A 25899-nucleotide genomic window follows, 5' to 3' on the forward strand; every position below is an offset into this window, starting at 1 on the left:
CACTTGAACCTGCTCCTCCTCCCTGTACTAGGGAGGTGAGGAGACCAGCCGAGCAGTAGCAGCTGTGCCAAGAACCAGCTGCACCCCAGGGCACGGCCAGACACTTCTCACCATACCCAAGTCCTGCTTGCACAGGAAGATGACCACTAACAATAGGCTGCCCTTAGAACAGGACACAAGGGACATCTTCAGACATTCAGCAGGGTGAACAAGGGCGGGACAGGAAAGGGAGGAAAGCAATTCCTGTTCTTCCAAGCCCACTTTGTCCAGGTGCCTCTTCCCCCGCTTTTTAGCACACAGCTGTGCTCCCATGCAGCTCTTTGGTCGACGTTCCTCTAGTTTCCTTTTGCCCCAAACTCGACTGTCACCATTTCAAATTCCTTTCTGGACCGAGAAAGTTCAAGTCGTCAGGCACTGAATGTGCCTGTTTTCCTAGTCTTTGGCAGTTGCCTGCTTTTATGGTGTAGCCATGGTGAAACCTGAGTCATCTGAAGACAGGGATGGTGCCAAACAGGGTGTCAGGGAAGCAGCTTCAGAAAACCTGGGCTCTGAGGAGCTGGGGGTCAGTAACTGCTGGAGAGCAGCGCCCCGGGAACCTTCCTTCTCAGCGCAGCCTTTCTCTCCCGATCCTGTGTTCTGACAAACTGTTACAAACTCAGGGTCTTAGCGAGGACTTTCCATAGAAAACGTGGTTAGCAAAAGCTACAGGGATACAGGCATCTTCCCAGGCAGCGGCTTCTGAGTTTCAAGTGGCATCACCTAATTTTTTTGCGTGGGCCAGAATGTTTTTTCCCCCACTATTTCTTTTTTTTTCCAAATAAAACTTAGGTGCTGGGGTTTCACTCAAGGCTAGGCGCCGCCCTCTTTTTAAATCAGAGAAATCATGACATTTTCTTAGAGAGGAAAGTATACCTCGATTTTTATCTTAAGAAAAAAGTTATTTTCTGTCCATATATATATACACACACATTAGATAACTACCAATATATACCCACCGGTGTGTGTGTGTGTGTGTGTGTGTGTGTGTGTGTGTGTGTGGTGTGTCCAGGCACGCGCGCGCTTGCCATTTCCGTAAACTTCTGACTCATCGTCTGAAGGACAATGATTGATTTTTTTCCACTTCACATAGCTGCTATGAATTGCTGCTCACAAGGATGGGCCTGTTTATTCACTCCGGCCATCGCTGGTTAGAGCGCTAGAGTAAACAAGCCCCTGGTTCCCGGTGGCCGAGGAAGTGGGCGCCCTCTGTTCTCTCCCCGGAGCCGGGAAGGTGGGGCCAGGTTGTGGCCACCGCGTGCAGAGACCGCTTTTCTCAGCCACCGGACAACCGACGTTAGCCCAGGAGAAGCCAGAAGCGCCATTGTGATGCAGCGGGATGGGTGGAGCCATCAAGTCTCAATTTAGATCTCTCTGCTTTTAGGCGCGCCCATTTCAGATTGCTAAACCCTGGCGCGGAGTGGGGGGGTGAGAGGCAGGCAGGAGGTGGCCAGCCACACCCCGCAGGGCGCACACTCGGTGGGCTGCAGACCCCGCGGGCAGACGCCGAGATGCGCAGCCGGAGCCTCCTGAGCGCTGCCCACCTTCTCTGCGTGTGCGCCGCCGCCGCGCTGGCCGCCCCGGGGTAGGAGCGCGGGCCGGGGTAGGGTGCAGGGAAGGCGGGGGCGCGCGGCCTGCCGGACCCACCAGGGGGCTTCTGCAGTGTCCTTCTGCTGCGACAACTTGCCAAGGAGCGTCGTCCTGGCTCTAGTCCACGTTGCTTTGCCTTTTGCCTTTTGCCTTTTGCCTCTCAACTTGTTGCTCCTAAGTAATGTGCCTCTTTTTTTTTTTTTTCCCCAGAGACTTTTCTAAACAGGATGTTTCTACTGTGACACTGTCGGTGTGACTGAGGTGACTGGAGAGTGCCATATCAGAGATCGTAGGAAGATTAGAAATTAGATAAGAAATTAGATAGTATAAAGTACTCCATTTCTAAAGCTTTTTTAAATCTTCAGGGAAGAAAATTATTATTATTATTATAATTTTTATGGGGGGGATCGTTTATAACTCAGGCTGGCCCCTATAAGGAGCCTGGGCAGTCCTCCTTCCTCAGAAGCTTCTTGAGTGTCAGGGTGTTAGAAGTTTAGGTGTGCACCACCACACCCGGCCTCTTTGGGGGACTTAGATGCTTTCTAACTTGGAGATTTCATTGCTAACATTTATTTTCAGATAGTGATTTCAATCATTCCTCCCATCTCCCTTGGGTGGATAGGCAAACACGAAGATTTGAGCAGGAAAAATCCCAATTCTAGGTGTGTGTGTGTGTGTGTGTGTGTGTGTGTCCTGATAACGTGGAGATGAGGTCATCTCTGAGGAGACTTGGAGACTTGCATTCTGCAGTGACTTCTGCATGTTTTGTTTCCCCCTTTGGCTCCTGTGCATTTGAACCTGTTGAGGAATTATGTTTCCTGTAGCATTTCATGGCATTACTAAACGAAACAGCAGTGGCGCCATTTTAATTGTAATTACTGTAAGTGTGGAGACCTCACTCTTCCAGGGAGTGGGGACAGTGGAGGTGTGCAGGAGGAGAGGAGGGAGGGGAAACCGTGGTTGGGAAGTAAAATAAATGAATACATTTAATTAATAATTAAAAAAAAAAACCTCTTTGATTTTCTTTCATTGGTAACTCTTCAGGTCCCGCTTTCTGGTGACAGCTCCAGGAATCATCAGGCCCGGAGCAAATGTGACAGTTGGTGTGGAGCTTCTGGAACATAGCCCCCCACAAGTCACTGTAAAGGCTCAGGTGTTCAAGAAGGTTTCCAACAGATCGGTCCCCGTCCTAGAAGCAGAGGGAGTCTTTGACAGAGGTAAGGTAAACTGGGCAGTCTTACAGCCATAGTTGGAGTGTGGTAATAGAGCCGTGGGTTCGGTAGCACAGCAGAGGAACACACGTTTTCAGTCATTTCCAGAATGCCTATCTGATTCTCAGGCCTGTGAAGTCTGAAACTGTCCCTGAGTGTTCCACCAAGTGGACAAAGACCCAGCCAGGTTCCTTCCACATGTGGGTTCATCACGTCTCACATCCTGAGACTGCAGGGCAAGAACACCCGGAGTTTTCTACTTGGGAGGTGTTTGTGGGCCAGGCCTGGAAATGGTGCTTGTCACCCCTGCTAGTGGACAGACAACAAGGAGGCTGGAAGTGCAGGCGAGAGTTTGCCCCAAAAGCCACGGGCAGAGCTAAATGCTTGTCTCACATCATGCCAAGCTTATTGGGTGCGGTGGATTTTACTAAATAAGCCAGTGGGAAGGAAGAGAAGAGCGATTTGGTTATGTGGAATAGTAGACCCAGTGTTATTGAGCAAAAATCCCCCAGTGACTTAAAAATGATGTGAGTATGTGGGAAGTGGAAGGGGGCCATGTGAAAAAAGTATCAACTATTTATAAAAAAACCAACATCTTTTGTTTCGAGTTTGAATTCTAATCTGGTTCAGGATTATATTGGGCCCAGGAGTATCCTTTTTTTTTTTTCCTTCAGTATTAAGGGAAAATTAAATCTAGGAATTATTAATTAATATATAAAACATCTTTTTTTCATTAAAGTGGATATTTATTATGTTTTTTTTCTGGCTACAAGAGCACTATGTGCCCAGTGAGTTCCAATTAAATGGCACCCAAATATAAATACTGTTAACTAAAAGTGTATGTGTACCGGAAATTGCAGTGTAAGTTCCTCTATTGTTGAGTTATTTGTTTTGAAATCATGTAAGAGTACATAATGCAGGGTGGATGGGATTCCACAGTAGTTCTTTATATAAAAATGTATCCTTGCCGGGCGGTGGTGGCACACTTGGGAGGCAGAGGCAGACGGATCTCTGTGAGTTTGAGGCCAGCCTGGTTTACAAAGGGAGTTCCAAGACAGCCAGGACTGTTACACAGAGAAATCCTGTCTCAAAAAAACCGAAAAAAAGAAAAAAAAAAAGTATCCTTTACCAGCATAGAAATTGAAAGACATCATCAAATAAGATGAAAATTTCTGCATACCTGTGACTCTTTCTCTACAGGAAGTTGGCGGGCTACAGGAAATTTAAGCTGGAAATTTAGAAAAGGGTTACATGTGCTGGGGCTAGGCTGTTTTGTGTATGTGTGTGAATTCACATGTGTGCCTTGTTTTTGAGAAAGGATCTGTCATAGACTGGGAACTTGCGCCTAAGAGCTACTGTGATTCTAAACAGGCCATTTAACTGTCTGAGCATTAGATTTCCTCATCAGCGAAACAGAGGTAATGCACCTGGCCATCTTGTGCAGTTACCAAGTTAAAATCTGTTAGTATGTAGTCCTACTAGCCATTTGTTACACAATAGCTGCCAGCATTAGTAGCAATAGCCCTAAAGAAGCAGATATAGGAAGCATATCCCTTCATACATGGGGGCAGACCTTAATTTCTATCATTAGACTTATCATTTCTGAAAATGAGCAAACCTTGTTTGAGGGAGTAGCCAAAGACACACTGGAAAATGTGTCAAGTCAAAGGAGATCGTCTTTTTTTTTTTTTTTTTTTGCTTTTTTGAGACAGGGTTTCTCTGTGTAGCTTTGCACCTTTCCTGGAACTTGCTCTGTAGACCAGGCTGGCCTCAAACTCACAAAGATCTGCCTGGCTCTGCCTCCCAAGTGCTGGGATTAAAGGTGTGCGCCACCACCGCCCGGCATAAGGAGATCGTTCTTAAGCAGTTTCATCTTCTTGATTTATTCACCAGGAATGTATGATTTTGATGGCAGTTCCCCTGGAATGTACAGGACCAGAAGAACGTGAATGATTTTGACAAATATTTGGGCTTTGCTTGGACATTTAAACACTCTTATTTCATTTTTTAGATTTAGCTATATTTTATTTTGTGTGTATGGGTGTTTGCCTCCATGTTTGTATGGGCACCATGTACATGCAGTGCCTGAGGCGGCCAGAAGATGGCATCAGATCAGGAACTGATGTTATGGACAGGTGTGAGCCACTATGTGGTTGCTGGGAATTAAACCCAGGTGCTCTGGAAGAGCAGCCAGTTCTCTTAACTGCTGAGCCATCTCTCTCTCTAGGCCCCCTCTTATTTTAGAATTCTGCTCTTTCCCATACTTTATCACTTTCTCCTCTATAATAAATAGAAACTGCACTAGGGATTCATATTATAGCTTGGTTTTAATGCCATTATTAAATTTTAAAAAATTTTTATTTTATTTTATTGTTTTTTTGAGGAGCATCTCTCCTATGTTCAAGGTTAGAATGGAAGACCCTGGACCAGAATGGACCTTTAAGAAGGAAAGTGGGAAAATGCTGCTTCCCCACCCTGTGCCTCTTTCTGTTGTTGACTTATCAGGCCATTGAAACGCACATTGCTAGAGGCACTCTCCCTCTCTGAAAGGAGGATCTTACTCTACAGAGGGAGGCTGTTAATTGTTCTCTGGAGCAGATGCTTCCTGTAAGGTTAGGGTTTAAGGATGAAGACATTCCTGCCTCCCTTTCCTCACATCCTTTGCTTTATCTGCCTTCTGCAGTCACGAAGCATGCAGATGAATGAGGGCTTCTAAATCTACAGGGCCTGAATCTTCATAGAATTTGTGTTTTACTTTTTCTCATTACATACCTTCAAACAGGTTTATTTTCAGTCTGATTAGTTCGTTAATTTCCTCACATAAAGGTTTTAATGGAGAGTTACCATCTAGCAGAGCTAAGGAAAGAGATGCCTCTGAGTGATTAGAAAAATCCCTGGGCCAGGGCTCTGTGCCACAGCACAAGCATGTATTTCTAGCTTAATTTGCATCAGAAATACTATCATTACTATTATTAACAGATTCAGATTGCACAATGGGCTTAATTTTAATTATTTTGGAAGGTTTTATTTTAATCATTAAATTATTTTTATATGTGTGTTTCAAGACAGGTCACATGTATCCCAGCCTGGCCTTGAACTCCTTATGTAGCTGAGGTTCACACTGAACTTCAAATCCTCCTGCTTCAGCTTTCCAAGTGTTAGTTACCACTCTTGGGATGTCTTTGAAATCAGCCTTCATCTCCTTTTCACTTCTCCAACCTGAACAGTTTGTTTAGGAGCTCCCACTATTTTTATTTCAAACAAAATTTACTTCAATAACAAACAGTAACCTTTTCCTCAAAGAATTCATTGCCACTGGTTCCGTGTAAATCTGGTTTAAGAAAAAAGCCTGAACTGGAGATGCCATTTGAAACATGGAGCTCCAGTTTGGGAGCTCTGCCTGGGCATCTCCAGTGAGTCCTGCCTGTCTGGAGGCACTGTTGATTTACTGGTCTCTTTGAGACAGGGTCTCACTATATAACCTTGGCTGGCCTGGGGCTCAATATGTAGACCAGGCTGGCCTTGAACTCACAGAGCTCCTCCTGCGTCTGTTTGCTGAGTGCTGGGATTAAGTTGTGTGCCCTCCCCCCTACATTGTTTATTTTTTGTGTTGCTTGGTTCTTTGCCTTCCCTTTGAGAGAATGGGATGAAATGGTCCCCACATCTGTGTCCTCTGATAACTTGCTTTTTGATTTTGTGCTAAACTCTTGGCGAATTAAAAGAATCTGTTTAGTTTATTTATTTATTATTATTATTTTTTTCCAGAGCTGAGGACCAAACCCAGGGCCTTGCACTTGCTAGGCAAGCGCTCTACCACTGAGCTAAATCCCCAACCCCTAGTTTATTTTTTAATAAGGAAAACTCTGGGGCTGGAGAGGTGGCTCAGCAGTTACCAGCACTCGCTGGTTGTGCAGAGGACCTGAGTTCTGTTTCCAGCACCACCAACATTGGGCATCTGTGATTCTAGTTCCAGGGTATCCCACACCCTCTTCTGGACTCTGTGGGCAAGTGTGTAAAGTATTTAAAACAGAATTCGAATTATTATAATTCCTCTCCCATCCAAGGTATTAGCTGGAAAATGAAAGAAAAATCATGCAGCCTAGTTAGGATGGTCATTTGGGGGAGACATTGCTGTCAAATGTACCTTTCATCTGTGTAGATCAAGATCTGTCCCATGGTTTTTATGAAAGTGCATTAATTAGTGTAGTGTGTAGGCGGATCCGAGGGCAGGTTTTTACAGGCAACTTTGGAAGCAGAACTCAGCCTAAACCTGTAGTTACATGAGAATTACTTCTAAAGGGTGTAGGTTCTTCATTTGTGTATCTTTGCCATTGTGTGGGATAAATATTAGTAGGGGTAGACACTGGGGCCAAAGGACCTAGACATGCTTGGCTTTGGAGCCAGATTATGTGTTGCAAGTACTGGCCATTCCTTCTAATGTTTTTTTTTTTGACTGTGGGGCGTGAGGACTGCAGCAGGCTTTAATTTCATTATCTGATAATGATTTCTGACTTATCGTGATTATGTGCTTATTGTGAGGACTGAATGAAGAAAGATTTAAAGCACTTAGCAGGAAATAGTAGCTACAGTTCAAGAAAATAGTTACTGTTATTAGAGGAGAGTATTAATAATTCATGTCCAAGGTGATTATTAATCTCCTATGGAGATGACCCTGAACTTGGGACTCTATAAAAGGCATTTACACCATGGGAACGGGAAGGCATATAGCACATTAAGTACTGTTTGTTTACAATACCAAGCACAAAGCATTTCATTTCCACTACCCAATGAAATAGGCACTATGATGTTAATTTGGAGATTGAAACTGAGAGAGAACATTGAGTTTCCCTGACTTAAGCAAGTCATTTAGTGCATGCTGAAGCCTGAACCTGAGGTTGGTTCTGTCTGGGTCACAGACGGAGGTATATTATATTTCCCTTCCTCTAAACCGTCTTTGGATTTGCTAGCAGTAGACTAGACTCACATCTAGACCTAATGTGGATCTAAAGAACTGCAAGTTGAATTAGGCCTGGTGATACACGCCTGTAATCCCAGCACTTAAAAGGATGAAGCAGAAAGATGGAATTTGAGGCCAGCCTGGGCTACATATAGAGACTCTGTTCCAAAACAAACAAAACAAAACAAAACAAAAAAATAGTGACAACAACAATCACGAAAGAATTGAAAGACGTAGTGTCACCTTCTCTCTGAATTTAGTTATGACCACTGTGGAGTTTTGGACCTGGAAGGGGACATCAGTGTTAAGTCAGCTCAATTACCTAATTTGTGGCTGAGGAGAGGCCTGGTGTCTGAGGCCCTGCCCAAAGTCTAAGTGCTTGTTGTTGGCAAAGCTGGAAATGAATCCTACTTCTCCAAATCTTCAGCCCAGTGTTTGTTTCCCACTGTCTTCTAGAAAATTCTCCTGCCATATGCGTAAGCTGTGTCTGAGATCTAGGATGTTTATAAGTGTCGATTCCTCTTATATGGAAGGAAAGAAACTGGCGCGTGAAGCTTACAAACCCCTGAGTACCGTGCAGTGTCCTGTTTTAGCTCAGGGTGGAGTCTCTCTTGATGGACTGCTGAGAAGCAGTGGGAGAATTAATTGGTCAGGGCACTCCAGAGATCTGAATTCTGTCGCCTTGTTTCTCAAGGCGTGAATTGCACTTATAAAGTGTAGATTCACGGCCATCCTTCAGAGATGGCTGAGGTCCAGGTACCTAAGTCTCTGCTACCATCATCTCAGATGATTCTCAGCAACATTCAGTGAGAACACCTACCTGCTAGTGTCTCCCAAATTGAGGTTGACCAAGTTTTGGAAAGCCTGGGAGTGAGAGGCAAGCCCTTGCAAGCTTGATGACTCACCTACTCTGAGAAAAGGCCCCTCCTGATAAATTTCTATGCTTGCTTTTCAAGTATCCCCCAACCCTAAGCATTGGTGTTAATTTTCAGTACTAAAACAACATGTTTGGGGGTTTAATTGTGAATCAGTGATTGAAGTTGAAAGTAAACATACAAATTTTTTTTAACTGCAAGTTAAACATGCGTTGCTCATCTAACACTGAGTCACTGTCCTCATGACTCACCGGAGGCCTGTGGTGGAAATAGAAAGCAGATCCTGTAAGAATTTGGGATGGGTTACTGTTGAGCCTTTATAGTCTGTTAAGTCGGCTTTGTTATGCTAAAACTTGTCATGTTTTCAAAGATGTTTCTTTTCATCAATTTAATATTCTGTGGATGAATGAGGGGTGAGGAATAAGAGGAAGGATAATATTGTCTGGAAGAATAATACTTGAAATTAAAAGTGCAAAGCTGAGTGAGTGTAGTGGCTCATACCCAGGACTTGGGATGCTGAGGCAGGAGGATTACCATGTGTTTGAGTCCAGCCTGGGTTACAGAGTGAGACTTTATTTCAAGAAACCAAACTCACCAGGCAATGGTGGCCTATGCCTTTAATACCAGCACTTGAGAGGTAGAGACAGGCGGATCTTTGTGTTTGAGGCCAGTCTGATCTATAGAGTGAGTTCAAGGACAGTCAGGGCTACATAGAGAAACCCTGTCTCAGAAAACTCAAAAAGCAAAACAAAACAAAACTAAATGAAGAACCCAAACTCTACCCTCCCCAAAAGAGTGCAGAGAGGTTGGTCAGTGGGTACTATAGTATAGGTACCTGGGAGGAAGAAGCCCTGAGGAGCTGTTTCTCAGTAGAGTGACTAAATGTAGCATAGTGGATTGCACATCAGAAAGCTACAAAAGGTGCCAGTTAGGTGGTTGAGCAGATAAAGACGCTTGCCACCAAGCCTGAAGTCCTTAGTGTAGTCCTCAGGACCCATCCGCACATGAGAAAGAACAAGCTGTCTCTATAAAGGTGTCCTTTGATCTCCATACACGGTCTATGACACACACACACACACACACACACACACACACACACACACACACCTTAAAAATGTAAAAAAAAAAAGCTGGGTGGTGGTGGCCTATGCCTTTAATTGACAGGCAGATCTCTGAGTAAAAAAAATTTACAAGATAATCTTGAAAGTTTAAACCATAAAGAACTGACAAATAAATGTTTGATCTATGATTTAAAATTTATACAATCCATACATGCATTGAGGCCTCACATTGTATTCCACGAATATGTATAATTTTAGTGTATCCCTTACATTAAATAAAATTTGTGCCTTGGAAGATTGGACCAGTTCTAGTCTCATACACTGAGTGTACCCAGAAGGGGAGGTATATTTCCTTCCCATATGTGCAGATGAAATTCAACACAGTTTGCAAGCAACATTTTTTTCTCTTTGACTCTGCACAATACTGTTGTTACCTTCTACTTTTAGAGGGCTACAGATGCTCATTCATAACCCCCCTCCTTGGCCACGACATATTTGGTGTTTGGTGGGAACCATTATTTTACACTTTAGAGAAAGGAAGGGTGTGCTGGAGGAAGGAGCTAACTTCCAGGGTGGTCTCTAGAGGCAGAGAGCAGTTTCTGTATTTGTTTTCTGAAGACATGCTTCAGTTTTTCTCTGTGAGTCCGGGGAGGCAGCCGGGTGGAGGCATCCAACAGCTGGTCTTGAAACTGTAGCTGGGGAAGGAATCTAAGGCCTTGTTTTCATAGAGAATGCTAGTATTAAGGTACCAAGCTGGGATGCACGAGAGAGACAGCTTGTAAGAAGAACACTGATGTTGACAAGCTTGGGCGAGGAGGCAAGTGAAGGCATCTACAGGTGGGAGTTGGGTGGCTGGAAGATGGTGTGACACTTCCGAAAGCCAGGGGAGAGAGAAAAGAAAGTTCTAGGCAGGCAGCTTATTTTTTGTTCTTTTGACACACTCTCACCAGGTAGCCCAGGCTGGCCTCAAACTTGTGATCCTCCTGCTTCTCTTCTCTGGGTGTTGAGATATACAGGTGTCTGTTCCCACACCAGTACCACTTTTTTATTTATGAAAGAAAAACTGCAGAGTGTGGGTAAGGGAAGAAATATTTTCTGAATGAAGGGGTAAAATTAAAGTGGAATTTGAGGAAGACTTTGCATAGCTGTAACCTTCCCCTAAACGGTGTAGATCTGTTTGCCTTCTTCTAGGTGGGCAAAGGAGAGGAAGTCATAAAGAAAAACAGGTGTTGAGCTCTTCCCTGGTGGTGCCCTAGACTGGGCCACTGCTGGAATGGAACAAAAGGGCTGGGTCGTGTGTGTGTGTGTGTGTGTGTGTGTGTGTGTGTGTGTGTGTGTGTAAGAAGGATAAAAAGGAAAGAGCTGGCCAGGTGGGGGTGTCGCACTCCTTTAATCCCAGCACTCGGGAGGCAGTCAGGCGGATCTCTGTGAGTTGGAGGCCAGCCTGGGCTACTGATCGAGAGGACAACCAGGACTATGTAGAGAAACCTTATCTCAAAAATGGAAAAAGAAAAAAAAAAAAGAAGGGCTCTTTGCTGTTTGTGATGGAAATATGCCTCCCTAGAGGTGTAAGGGTATTGAGTGTAAGTTTATTCCCCCCAAAATTGCTAGTGTATGAGGTGGCATTCTGACTCACCATATTTTAGTCTGGGCCAAGATAACAATCACACAAAGGTGCAGTGACAGGGCTTGAGGTGGAGGACTGTGCTGGGTCCCAGTCCTGCTCTCTTTTCTTTTCTTTTCTTTTCTTTTCTTTTCTTTTCTTTTCTTTTCTCTTCTTTTCTTTCTTTTCCTTCCTTCCTTCCTTCCTTCCTTCCTTCCTTCCTTCCTTTCTTTCTTTCTTTCTTTCTTTCTTTCTTTCTTTCTGTCTTTCATTCTTTCTGTCTTTCATTCATTCTTTTTTTTTTTTTTAGCTGAGGATCCAACCTAGGGCCTTGGCAAGCAAGCACTCAACCACTGAGCTAAATCCCCAACCCCCCTGCTCTCTTTTCTACTCTTTACTTTTCATGGGAAAGTTCTTGGAATTGACTTTCTTTAGACAATTAGTGTGTGTTGCTTGTGCAAACTGTTGTATTTCGTGGTGACATTTTCATACACATCTATCATGTTCACTCTCCCCTCTCTTGTCCCTGTCCCTCCTGGTTGTCCCCTTCCTTCATGTCATGCGTGTAGCATCCGGCTACCACACAGGAGGAAAGCTCATGGTGCCTGTCTTAGGTATGACCTCAGTTTGCCTGCCAGGCCCTGGCTGAAGGAGCTCCAGGGTCTAGTGGGGCAATAGCAGTGGGCAACATGTGGGCAGGTCTGTGGGACTTTTGGTTCTGAGGAAGTGATTCATGAACTGAAGTCTAAAAACCAGACTGAGTGGCGAAGAAGTTGGCCTAAGTGGAGACGAATGTTTTCTAAGAATACCTCGTAGCTTCCCTGTAGCAGGCACAGTTATTTATGATTATGAAAATATAGCTACAGGATAGTTTAGCATGATTCTGTTGAAGTGTGTTAAGTATCTTAAGAACTATAAAGAAGTCATTCATTATATTCAGTATTTAAAATATTTACTGTGTGCCAAACTCTATGAGATTATGTTGTACTGACTGTTTTGGAAATAATACCCGAGTCTGTACTGTCCTATTGGGAGGCACAGTGGGTCAAAATGGGCGTTCTAAAGCCATATTAAAACTGAACTCTCTTTTTATTTTATTTATTTTTTCTTTTTCTTTTTTAAAATTTAATTAATCCATTTATTTTACATTCCAACTGCAGCCTCCCCTGCCTCCTCTCCTCCCACCCTCTCCTCCCTTCCCCTCCCCTTTCCACCCATCCTGGTATTTGCCTAGAAAGGGGCAGGCTTCCCATGGGCTTCAGCAAAGCATGGCATAAGACCAAGCGCTTTCCCCTGTATTCAGGCTGGGCAAGGCAATCCAGCATGAGGAATAGGTTCCCAAGAGCCAGCCAAAGCACTGGGGACAGGCCTGCCCCCATTGTTAGGAGTCCCCCAAACAGACCAAGCTACTCAACTGTCACATATCTGCAGAGGGCTAGGTCAGGCCCGTGCAGGCTTCCTGGTTGTTGGTTCAGACTCTGAGTTCCCATGAGGCAGGCTAGCCATTTCTGCAGGTTTTCTTCCGATGTCCCTGACCCACCTGGCTCCTACCATCCCTCCTCCCTCTCCTCAGCAGGACTCCTGGATCTGGGCCCAGTGTTTGGCTGTGGGTCTCTGAATCTGCCTCCATCAGTCACTGGATGAAGGCTCCCTATGACAATCTGGGTGATCACCAGTCTGAGTACAAGGGATGCCGGGAAACTGACCTCCTTGACCCACCCGACGGCAGTAGTTACTGAATGGCATTCTTGTGAGGGTTAAATGAGGATAGTTTTGGTGCTGTGCCATCTAATGTGGTAGTCATTAGTTATGTGTAGTTTTTTTAATTTCAATTTTGTTTTATTATTATTTTTTTAGACAGGGTCTCACTGTACAGCCCTAAATAGCCTGGAACTTGCTATGGAGACCATGTCTGGCCTTGAATTCACAGAGATTTTTGTACTTCTACCTCCTGAGTATTGGGATTAAAAACATGTGCCACGATGCCCAGCCTCACATGTAGTTTTTGAGTATGTGGAAGAAGCTTGTATGACTTGAGATGAGCTATGGCTATAAGGTACACACTGGATTTTGAATATTGGTAGCCCAAAAGCAATAAACTCATTTTCTTTATGTGTTTGATGATAGTAGTTTGAATACATTGAATACATTGAATACATAAGATTTGTTTTTGAATTTAATTTCACTCAATTCTTTTTTGTTGTTGCGAATACATTGCTTTGGAGCATTGATCACAATATCTGGCATGTAGTAACATTTCAAAGACAGCCTGCTGTCTTTCCTTTGGCATTTCCCAGTGGCAGATATGGAGGCTCCCACCTCCTCCTGAGCAAAAACATGGCCTCTCTGTTGTTGGCTTTAGTGGACACTCAACCATGTTCCTTGAAGAAGGAGAAGGGAGTCTCCCCACAGGGCACCACAGGGGGATGACAGACTTTCCCTGGAAAGGCAAATGTAGTTTTTGCTGTAGACTTTTGTCTTCATTGCTCTTCCTCAACATTACCTTATGGCTTCAAAGCAGCTGGACACAGAAGAACCACGTTAGAGGCTGTATGCCTTTGCCTAACAGTGAAAAAGTGTTCTCCCCCTCTGTTTAAAACTGAAAAGCCGTTCTTAGTTCATGAACCACACAAAAAGCGTAGGCTAAGTTTGGTCTGCAGGCTGTAGGTTGCCTGCCTTGCAATAGTAAGTTCTCTACGTTTCAAGGCCAAGAACCCTACCTGACTCCTGCATTTGTATTGAAACTTAGTTTAAAGTTTTCTTACTTTTAGTGAGTTTCTGCTTGACTTTATTTTACTGAGCCACATACATGGAATGAAACATTATGTATGAATGTCATATTTATCAAAATATTTATTAGCAAAGGGAGGCAGGAAAAAACAAAAAACAAGAAGAGTATGGAAGAGTCCAAGGGAGGGTTTAAAAGAGATTGTGAAATATTTATATTTTCTGTATTGACTCAATAGTGGGGTTTTTTCCCCCAAAATGACATTAAACTGTTAAAAAGAAACACTGTATTTTTAAAGTTCTATTTTTCCACATATTTGTGGTGGAAAATCACCCTCCTTTTGTAGTTCATCTGGAGATGAAATAATTTCTGTATAAATAGAATATTTAATAAACTGGTAAAGAGATAAAACATATTAACAGTGGGGATAACCGTAAGTTTATTTCTGCACATGACTGCATAGCAAAGAACTGCCAGAGGTATTATGCCTGCCTTAAATATTAAGTTGGGCAGATACATGGTGGAAAAATCCTTTTTTTTTTTCATAGAAAGTTTCTTTCCAAATGTACACTATTCTTTCCAGTCAGTGATTCTCCAGAGCTGCTTTGGGGGGACAGCTGTCGGCAGCAGATGTATTACAGAGTATGTTTCAAGAGTTAAGGAAAAGGTTCGTTCTTGTGTATGTTTATTACACAATTTAAAAATAGCCTTGGCTCTATTTGTAAATCAAATGGCCAGTTTTTCGGCTGTGCCAAGTGTGAAGTCAGCAAACAAGGCTTCTTTTGAGGTGCTGGCTGCTGAGGGGCCGAGGCAGCAGTTTGGAAGGCTCTGAGATGGCCTGTCTCTGGTCATATGTGAAAGTGATCTGAGGTTACATTTGTCCAGAACAAGGAACTGTAAGAACCTTACATCACAGAGTGCATCCTCAGTGGTTGAGAGAGCGTGGCTTGCCCCTCGATAGTCATTGCCCTTGTCTGGGTGGGACCTGGCCGAAGGAGAAATAAAAAATGTTCCCAAAGGTTTGCAAATACTGTCTCTTAACTGTTAACTAGCAACCGCAGAGAAAGGGGCTATTATTTCCCAACTACCCTGCTTCCCTCCCCCACACACTTTTATCATTTGATGATCCAAGTTATTGTAAAATCTTTTGACTTTCAGATGAGTCTGGTGTTAAGACTTAGTAAGCGCCTAAGAAATTCCAAGATGTCTTTTTCAATTTGAAGAGAAAACAACAGCAATCGCAGTAAATAACATTAAGCATTCACAGTTGACCTTTCAATAAGGACTCGTGAGATTAGTGGTAGACCTCTAGTGTGTCTGTTACACAGTGTCTGAGATGCTCCCTATACCCAGCAGGAGCTAGAGTCTGGGCTGAGACCTCTCCACCTCTGGACTCTTATGGCTGGCTCTGTATCTTTCCTGGTTCTGGAACTGATGTGGTCATAGGTCTGTAGTGGGACCCAGGCAAGCAACTTCTCCAGTTTTGGTCTCATGAGAGAAAACCTTCCAAGGTCTGAGTTGACTAAAAGCTACACCCCAAACAAAACAAAACAACCAAATGAGTGCTACTGTGGAATGAGATTTCTAGTGAGCCGGTTAGGAATTGCCGGCATGCTTGCCCTCCCGTTAATCAGTGTAAGAGATTCATTTATGGCAGATTCCCAAAGGCTTTCCTCTTTCCCTTGCCTGATGTCATTTGGGTAGAAATCAATGCCCACATCCCCACCCCTCCTCAGTCTTTGTAAATCTAGTGGCTGTGGGAGGTGGCCTTCGTGTCAGACCAGAGTAGAGAGGAAGCACATGGTTTCCGACATTCCCTAGGCTGACAAAATAGCCTACCCTAAAGATTTCTCCTGAGGCAATGAAAACTGAGTCCCCTCTCAGGAATGAATGGGCTGTTGGGGAGCAGTTCTCTGCAGTTCAGCTTTTCATTCTTGATTATGCTGTGGGGTTCTGTGGTGGCTACTGGGTTCTAGCAACCCACATCAACTGCAGGAGCAAGATTCTTTCATCTAAACTGTAGGGTGTGTCCCAGCCCTCTGAATCTAGGCCTTTGTGGGCCTGTGTTTGTTTTTTTTCTAGACAGGGTTTCTCTGTGTAATTGTCCTGGAACTTACTATGTAGACCAGGCTGGCCTCAGAGATCCACCTGCCTCTGCCTCCCAAATGCTGGGATTAAAATCATGTACCACCAGGCCTGTTTTTTTTTTTTTTTTTTTCTTCTTCCTGGTGTTTTGAAACAGGGTTTCTCCATATAACAGCCCTGGCTGTCCTGGAACTTTCTCTGTAGACCAGGCTGGCCTTGAACTCATGGAGAGCCACCTGCCTCTGCTGGGATTAAAGGAGTGTGACACCACACCCTTCTTTTGTAGTTCTGTTAGCTAGAGACTTGACTTCCCGGGTTGCCCCCTCCTAGCAATGGCTTGTATAGGTACCAGAATCCACACAGAGACTGAGGAAAATAAGGGATTCCAGATGACTGAGATTATAAACCTCTATGATTAAGGAATTGGGGACATTTTCAAACAGACCAACCAAACGAACTCTGACAATACCCAGCAATACAAGAGAGGTAAACTGCTAACCATCCTGAGACCATCCAGATCTGGGTGGGTCTAATGCTTGGAGCCAAGATTCAGGCTGCCAGTTGAGAGTCTTGGGTGATCCAGGGCTCCAGATCTCATTTGTAAAATAAGAATAATAGACTTACTGGAACATTCGCCCAGAACACCTAGTTCCATGGAGCTCATACTTGACTGGACAACTTCTACACTGAATCGAACTGAATTGGCAAGGCCCGTGGTATCTATTGCAGCCTTTATACTTGGTGGAAGCTGCAGAAAGACCTCATAGGCCAATAGTTGACTTCATTTCTGTCTTTTGAAGAGAGTTGGAGTGCAGGTCTGTGGAAATATATGTATTGCTTTGATTCATTAAATGAAAAAAAAATTGTATTCTGTCAGGTCTGTTAGCTGTTTCATTGTTTCTAAATAAAAATTTCAGAGTCCCATCCTCCAGGACACGGCTGTAGAACAGAAATACATTTCAACAGTGTAAATAATTGAACATTCTCCAGTGACTGTATTACAGAAGTAAAAAAAAAAAACCAGATAAAAATTAATTTTGATAGTTCATCCTATTTGAGCTAGATGACTTATTATTTGTAATTGCATACTATGATTATACAAAATCCTTATGAAAGCCATTGCTGAATGTTTCACTCTGTTTTGTTATAAATCTTAGGACTCAGGTGCATTTTACAGCTGCCACATGTCTGGTGCCTGCTCTGTGGCATAGCATAGCTTTAGAGGTTTGCTGGAGTTTTTTTTTCCATTTTTCATCCCCGCCCGTGTGCTTGTTTGAGATTTGTTTTCATATTAGTTATTTGTGAGCTCAGGCTGGCCTCAGACTTACTGTCTTCCTGCTTCAGCCCTCCTGGGTACTGTGATTGTGGGGTGCCCAGCACTCCAGGCTTAGCTTTGCTAGGTTATCTATCTATCTATCTATCTATCTATCATCTATTCATTCATTTATTCATTCATTCATCACTCATCGATTTATTTATTTATCTATCTATTTATTTGTTTTATTTATTTATCTATCTAGTTATTTATGTTTTATTGAGACAGGGTTTCTCTGTGTAGCCCTGGCTGTCCTGGAACCGGCTCTGTGGACCAGACTGGCCTAGAATTCACTGAGATCCACCTACCTCTGCCTCCCAAGTGCTGGGATTAAGAGCATGCACCACCACCACCCAGCTGCTAGGTAATCTTGTTCGGTTCAAAGATTTATTTCAACAAAGCAACTCCCGGGTGGGTTTTCCAGTCCCAGAGAAGTCACATGCCCAGACTAAAGCAGGGAGCTTATAGAGCCTGTAGGTGAGGAGGTGTGATGAGTCTGCCACAAGCTGGGTTTAGTCCAGGACTTGAGGACTTAGAGCTGAGATCGCCCTAGTGGGCTGGCAACCTCAGGGGAGGGAGCTGCAGTGGCTGCCAAGAGTGCAGAATGGACTTGATGGTGTCTTCCCTTTGTTTGGAGATTTTCTGAGTGGGTGGGGTTTGGAGAGAGAGGATTGGGATTTTCTAGACCATGCAGGGGAGAGCTGGAGGTTCCAACTGAACAACACACACATACACACACACACACACACACACACACACACACACATTAAATATAATGATATCATTTCCTTCTTCCTTTTCTTTCTTTCTTACAAACTGTATGGTCGTGGCAGGCTTCTTGTTATCCTTCTTCCTTTTCTTCCCTTCATCCCTTTCCATGAAAGTACCCTTTTGCTCTCTCCAATTGATGGGTTCTATGTGATTGTCTTTTAAGATTTAACGTTCCCAGATTCACGCTTGGGAGGACCACCTCATTCCTAAGTGTGTATATAGAGAACGCCTGTTAGCGTATTTCAGTAACTTAAAAAAAAAAAGTTCGTGAAGTAAGTTGTATTTACATATCTTTAAAAGGTTTTTTTTTTTTTTTTAACCAAATATAGTTGCTTATACAGCCTTTCAGTTTCATTTAAATTCAGTGCAGAATTTATGTATCCCATGAGAAATGAAAGCTTAATGAACATAGATTGTTCCCGTATGAACTATGTTTGTGTTCAACAGGTATGAAGTCAGCATGTCAGAAAGACACCAGCACTTCCATGTTATTGCAGCACAACTCACACAGCTAAGAGGTGGTAACAACCTCAGTGTCAATTAACAGATAAATGGGTAAAGAAAGACAATGTGTATTTTCACAGTGGAATACTGTTTTGCTCTCAGAAAGGAACCCTGCTATTTCCAACAGCATGGGTGAATCTGAGGACACAGAATTATTATTTAATGACACGTGGTCTTCAAATGCTGAGCTTGAAGAAATGGGGAGTAAAATGGTGGTTATCTAGCAAGGGGCTTCAGACGAGATGTTGGTCAAAGGACAGAAGATTCCAGTTAGACAATAGGAATGAGTTCCAGGGTGCATCATGGCCACGATCCCTAGTGACATTTTTATGTCCTTGAAAATTGCCATGAGTGAAAGGTTCTAGCAGCAAATATGAACACCTGTGAGGCAACGCATCTTTAACTGGCCATCCCACAGCTTATATATGTATCAAAACATCATATTATCCATCCTAGATTTATTTAATTTTTGTCCCGTTAAATAAGATAATAAAAAAACCATCAAGATAATAGTCAAATACGCCCCATCTCATAATTGTCCTCTCCCAGCTCTGGGCTCTGCCTAGCCAGCTCTTGGCTTTGGTGGGGTCCCAGTGCCCTGCCCTGCTATGCATTTTCTTCCCTGCTTCTCCTCCTTCCTCACCTGAATGATGCCTTCTATCTCACAACACTGGAGGGCAGGGTTATTTTCTTGAGGTACCCCTTCAAAGTGCTCCTTGTCCTCAGTCACTTTTTCCACATTTTGTCCAATGTCTTATTATGTCAGACTCCTGCCCTGTGCAGGGTCCTTACAATCATTAGGTAAGCTGGTCTATGCTGGATAAGAATGGTGGTGAGGGGTTGGGGATTTAGCACAGTGGTAGAGCGCTTGCCTAGCAAGCGCAAGGCCCTGGGTTCAATCCTCAGCTCCACATTAAAAAAAAAAAAAAAAGAATGAAGAATGGTGGTGAATTGTCAGGTGTTCCCTGCAAACCTATTCATATTCTCTTGAGTTTACCAGAAGAGTGGTGTTTGAAGTGGATGTGCACACATCTGGGAATATATGATTGTTCATAATAGTGAAGGTAGAAAATATATTAATTTTTACTTATTTTATTTTTATTTTTTGGTTTTTCAAGACAGGGTTTCTCTGTGTAGCTTTGGAGACTGTCCTGGAACTCACTCTGTAGCCCAGGCTGGCCTCGAACTCACGGAGATCCTCCTGGCTCTGCCTCCCGAGTTCTGGGGTTAAAGGCGTGCGCCACCACCGCCCGGCCTTATTTTATTTTTGAGACAGGTTTTTGATATGTAGCCTAGGCGGTTGTTGAATGTACTCTGTAGTCCAAGCTAACCTCAGACTCAAGGTGACCTTTCCACCTTAGCATCCCAGGTGCTGGGGTTACAGGTGTGAACCACAGCACTCAGCTACTTCTGTTATTATTTTTGAGCAAGACTAAGCAATTTGCACTTTTGATATTTAATATCTTGAATTAGAAAGAATATGTATCCCACTTTATAAATGTAGATGGTATTGGCAATAAATGCCACATGCTTTACTGATGACGTGCTTCCTCATAAACACATGGAGAACTCTGCTATAGAGGCAAGCTGATATCCTGATGGATGCCTCTCCAAGCTCTCTTATACTTTGATGAACACCAAGTGCTTCCCATGTGTCCTGAACCATTCTTTATATTGAAGGCAACAACAGTCTTTCCACAAACCACTGTATGAGTTTGCAACAAATATTAACATTTTCATTTTATGGATGAAAATACTGAGCTGGAGAATCAGGTCCAAGGAGAAGGCAGGAAAAGAACAAATTCATAATAGAAGCCTGAGTGTGGTCTGATTTCAGAGCCTGTTGTTAATTCCTGCTCTGTACTGTGCCATGTTCTATTATCTCCCTGCTCTCACGTGGTAGACTCACATGACTTCCGATGAGAGGAGAGGGACACTGTGGTTCCTTTAATAAAAAGTTCTTCAATGAAAGAACCAAGGGCCTGTTGTCACATCTGATCGGAGCTTTGAATAAGTACTTTGTCAATTAACTTGAAACCATTTTTCCTTGAAATAAATGCATCTGATGAGAAATCGCCATGCGGTAAACTATCGGTCCTATTTTGAGAAAGTGTACATGAAAAATAGTCTGTACCACCCTGATCCTCATGAGTCACTCATGAGTCCCAGCTTACCCCTGACATGACTAATGCCTTCCTTTATCATGAGTATATGAGAACATGAAAAGTGAGCCTCACTGTGGGTGGAGCTCAGGGCAGAGCACATGATGGATGGCATGAAGCCCTGGGCTCTATCCCTTGTACTACAATCCCCAACTAAAACAGATCAATAAGCTTCGGACCCCAGGTTCCCCCATGTCCTTTCTGAAGCATTCCTCAAACATCTGCAACCTTAACATTGCTAGAGCAGTGGAGACAGTGAGTGTGATGGTGACCGAGGGGTGGAGTTACTGCTTTTTGTTTTTTGCTTTTTGTTTTGAGCTGAGGATTGAACCCTAGGCAAGCACTCTACCACTGAGCTAAATCCCCAAACCCCTTACTGGGATTTGATCACAGGCTGATGACCTTTTAATCTGGAGCTTTGCCACAAGGATAGGTTACAACTTCTTGGTTATTTTGGGCATTAATAAAGCTGTTTTGGTTTGGCCAAGTAAGTTTATGGTTCTATCCATATCTCAAAGGGTGCTAAGAGTTTGGTAAGCCTCGTGTTGTAACATTATATTTAAATTTTGACAAATACCTTTTCTTTCATGTTTTCTTCTTTAGGCTTTTTCAAGATTCTTACCCTTCCATCAGTAAGTATCCGTTTAAATTATTTGGTTTCAATAAATAAATAAGTTAAAAAATGGGTTTCAGAAATACATTTCAAGCCGGGTATAGTGGCGCATGCCTTTACTTCCAGCATTTGGGAGGCAGAGGCAGGTGGATCTCTGAGTTCGAGGCCAGTCTGATCTGTAGAGTGAGTCCAAAGACAGCCAGGGTTACACAGAGAAACCCTGTCTTGAAAACAAACAAATAAACCAACCAAAACAAAACCCTTAAAACAACCACACACACACAAAGAAATTACACTGTAACTATGGCATATGTACCTTTTTATTGGCTCTTTATTTACATTGCTTGTAAGTTTGGCTTGAATTTAGTGCAATTTTCAAGTATTTAAGAGCAATAGTACTTCAGGGAGATTGGCTGTTATGTTCTCAAAATTCCTAGCGGGGATTTTTCTTCAGTAAACTGGAGTATTAGAGCGCCTCAGTGTTTGCCCCAATTTTGCTTCAGTGTGTTTTTTTTCTTCCTTTGTTTGTATTTTTAAAGTCAGGATCTTTCTCTCTCTATGCAGCCATGTATTTCTGGCTGGCCGTGAGTTTATGGAGATCTGCCTGCTTCTTCGTGCTGATTAAAGGCATGCATCCCCACACCCAGTGGATTTTTACTGTTTTTTGTTTTTGGTTTTTCGAGACAGGGTTTCTCTGTGTAGTTTTGGTGCCTTCCTGGATCTTGCTCTGGAGAACAGGCCGGCCTCGAACTCACAGAGATCTGTCTGGCTCTGCCCCCACTGCCCAGCAGATTTTTACTTTTTAAAAATTACACAAAGTAGTTTTCACTGTGGTATTTTCATGCTTTTATATACTTTATCTTGATCGTCCACCCTTATTACCCTCTCCTGTCCCCCTCCTATCCCTGCTGACCCCTTCCTGTTCTCAGCTAGTTTTCCTTTTATTTCCATGTCTTGTTTTAGTGAGCCAGTGCAGACTCCATTTTTTTTTTTTTTTTTTTGGAAGAGTGGTAGAACAGAGACTTTCTGAACATATTGAAAATCACCGCATCTAGTCGTTACTGGATTAGTAAAGCACATGCTGGCTTTGGATGTGAACTGGTGGCCTGGACTAGCATTCACAGCTCTCTAAGCCTGTTTTCTGTGTGAGATGGTTATAGCAGGAGAATCCAGTTGAAGGGTGGGTGTGGTATTGGATTGAGGGATTATCTTCAGGTCAAATAATATAGAACATGTGAACTGTTCAATATGGCTTCTGGCCTGTTCATACTCAATGGTAAGATTTCTGTTGTTAACAATTCATTAAAAAAAAAAAAATGGTGGTATAGCCAGCAAGATACATGGTGAACAGGGTGCAGGAAAAGAAAGCATCACAGAGGAGGGCCTGAGAGAGCGCATCAAGAAAGAGATTTTGGCATTTCACAGGCTGCATGGGAAAGCTTATCAGGGAGTCAGGTGCCCAGCCTCAGCAGATGTGAGTGAGCACATACTTGGAAAGGAAGTGGCAAGGTGATGTATCTGTTGCTGAGAGACAGCTGTGGGGTGTGTGTCCCTCATTCCAGACACTCTATGATCTAACTGAAGAACAGAGGACAGGATTTTTTTTAAAGGGATTTATTTATTTATTATGTATACAGAAGAGGGCGCCAGATCTCATTACAGATGGTTGTGAGCCACCATGTGGGTGCTGGGAATTAAACTCAGGACCTCTGGAAGAGCAGTCGGTGCTGTTAACCTCTGAACCATCTCTCCAGGCCCTGAGGACAGGATCTTAAAGGAGAGAAAACAAATTGTTCCGTTTCAGTGCCTGTGAAGGATAAGTTTTCCCCAACACTGCAATTCCTTCTGATAATACTATGTGCTTAAGTTTTCTATTCTAACTTGTAATTACAACATTTTTTAAGGTAAAATGGTGAGACTTTGATATGTCTGGTCTTTCTCCACCCAGCTACCTCTGAACAGTGCAGATGAGATTTATGAACTACTTGTAACTGGACGTGCCCAGGAAGGGATTTTATTCTCCAACAGCACACGCTTATCGTTCGAGACCAAGAGAATGTCTGTCCTCATTCAGACCGACAAAGCACTCTATAAGCCAAAACAAGAAGTGAAGTTTCGTGTGCTCACACTTTTCCCAGATTTCAAGCCTTTTAAGACATCGCTGAACATTTTCATTAAGGTAAGTGGCAGACAGAAATGAAGGAAGGAATCCATGCCATCCTGCCAAAGCTGTCTTGTGACTTCTGCTCATGTTACAGTAATTTCTTAGCATTTCACCTCAGGAAGGCTTCCTTTTGACATGGCGATCCTCTGAATGGGAAGGAAGGTGGTGGAACCTGGGTCAAGGGTTGAGGCTATGGAGTCTGTCTGTTCCTGTCTGGTGCTTGGCTCCATCGCTGACCTATCCAGTCATCAGCTACTTACTGAACTTCTGTGTTCCAGGAACTGACAGAAGGCACTGAGCAGATGAAACCCCCTGTTCATGTTGAATTTAGTTTTCAGTGGGTAACGGGAAGACTGGTTAATGTACAAGCATACACTTGAGGTGGTAGACATTCACGTATCTGTACGTAGGTGTGTGACAGTGCATGGTAGGGAGAAGCAGAGAACCGGAGACAGGATAGAGAGAGTAAGTTCACTGTTAGTGCTTTCTCCAGAGTTGCCGGAGAGGAGCTGTGTGAGCAGAGACCTGAAGGAAATGCAAGAATGAGCAAATAAAAACAGGAGTCAGCACATACAAAGTCCTGAAGCACACTGAAGAAATAGTAGGCCATTGGCACCTGGAGATCATGGAGTAAGGGGACAAACATTAAGAAGTGATGTTAGCTTGAGGTGCTGGGTTGGAGGATTTGGTTTACATTCAGTCTTGTTGGCTGTTAGATGGCCTGGATTTTACATTGAGTGAAATGAGAATGTAGAGAGCTGCACTTGACTTTCTGGGAAGGATGCATAGAGACCTCTCTCTCTGTTAGGTCTGGCACTAAAGGATCCTACTGGCCTGGCCAACCTGTAGTGCTCTTGCCCAGGAGAGGACATTTATACAGAAGTTCAGTGCTTAGAAACAGTGAGCAGAGGTGGTTAAAAATCCCCTTTGATCCTGGGTTGTTAAGTTCAGGACATGGGTTCAAGTCTAGCCACATTCCTCACTGCAGAGGCCAGGTTGCTATGGAATGTCTGCTTCATTGTTTTCCAGTGGAAAACAGTGATTTGGAACAGGTAGGGTTAGGCCGAAGTGGAGAAAGGCTTCTAGGGTAGTTTGCAAGCCAACTTGCCAAGAATGGCTGTGACTAAGATGCTGGTATGCAAAAGTATCATAATTCGGGTGAGAGGGTTATCCTCGCAGCATGTTGAGGGGTATTTGGTATTTTTTGTGAGGCTCATAGGCTATTCATCTTTCCTGTTTCAGTAACTGACTACAAGAAGGACAGGGGCTTCAGAGGCCTCTAAACAGATGTGGAGAAAGCATGCTCTATGTTGCCCTGAATTCTCTCCTATAGGCAGTTTAGCATGACAGTATGGAAGGAAGTGGCCCTGACACCGTGGTGGCAGCTGGCACAGATGGCTTCTGCCCTGGATATTCTGCTTTAAAATTTTGCTCTGAGTGCAGGTGAATGACCTTGTATGGATATCATCGTTTCTAACTCAGAGGGTACGTCCCGTTTGAGTGCAGGTGAATATGTGTGGATACAGCTAGTTATGGCATGGAGGGTGTATCCTGTGACTGTGCTCTGGCACTCTGGCCCTCCAGCCCCAAGAGCAACTTCTTGAAGCAGAAATATTAGTTCAGCCTCCTTTTGCTTGAAAGACCGTGACCCCAATAGGAGGACCCCCCCCCATAACTCCCCAGCAGAGTGTTTGTTCCTTTTCCCTTAGGCATCACTGAGAATTACTGCTTTAGTGTTTCTTAAATCTTTGTTCATCTGATTGAAGGAGCCCAGCATTTCACTGTTTTCCTTTCCTTAATCACTAGACAGCATGTATTTGTAGCCATTTGTATTTCTTCCTGAGTCCTTTCGCTCCGCAGCTCTCCGGTGCATCCCGTGGCAGGTACAGTGGAGGCAATTGCTGCTCACAATGCCTGAGCCAGGAGTTTGCCCAGGAGACAGTGACCTGCCCATTCTTGACCTGCTTTCGGTCACTGATTTTAAGTTTCTGGTTGCCACCTACCTCCTCAGTTCTCAGCACCCTATTTACCTCCAACTTTCATACCCCTTCTCTAGGAGAATTTTTTTTTTCTGGTTTCTAGTAACTGGACCAGCTCATTATGTTTAGGCAGAGGATAGGAAAACGTGCGTGACCCTTGCTCTCAAGAGTTCATAGTGTAGCTGGAAACAAAGATTTAAAAAAAAATATATAAAAAAAGGACTTTGCTCCATTTTACAGTATGT

The 25899-nt window shown here is 43.5% G+C and overlaps 1 protein-coding gene across 1 annotated transcript in view; it reads left to right on the forward strand.

Moving 5' to 3' along the window:
• Positions 1–1200: 1200 nt before the first annotated feature.
• The window catches only part of Cd109 (CD109 molecule), a 105784-nt gene continuing 81085 nt past the window's right edge, over positions 1201–25899 (forward strand). Inside the window, exons 1-4 of the mRNA XM_036194335.1 lie at positions 1201–1621; positions 2671–2843; positions 21502–21530; positions 23460–23690. Coding sequence (XP_036050228.1) covers positions 1548–1621; positions 2671–2843; positions 21502–21530; positions 23460–23690 — 507 coding nt within the window. The 5' untranslated portion in view covers positions 1201–1547. The remainder of the gene's footprint in view (positions 1622–2670; positions 2844–21501; positions 21531–23459; positions 23691–25899) is intronic.

Source organism: Onychomys torridus, chromosome 7 (genome assembly GCF_903995425.1).
Source record: "Onychomys torridus chromosome 7, mOncTor1.1, whole genome shotgun sequence".
Taxonomy (NCBI): domain Eukaryota; kingdom Metazoa; phylum Chordata; class Mammalia; order Rodentia; family Cricetidae; genus Onychomys; species Onychomys torridus.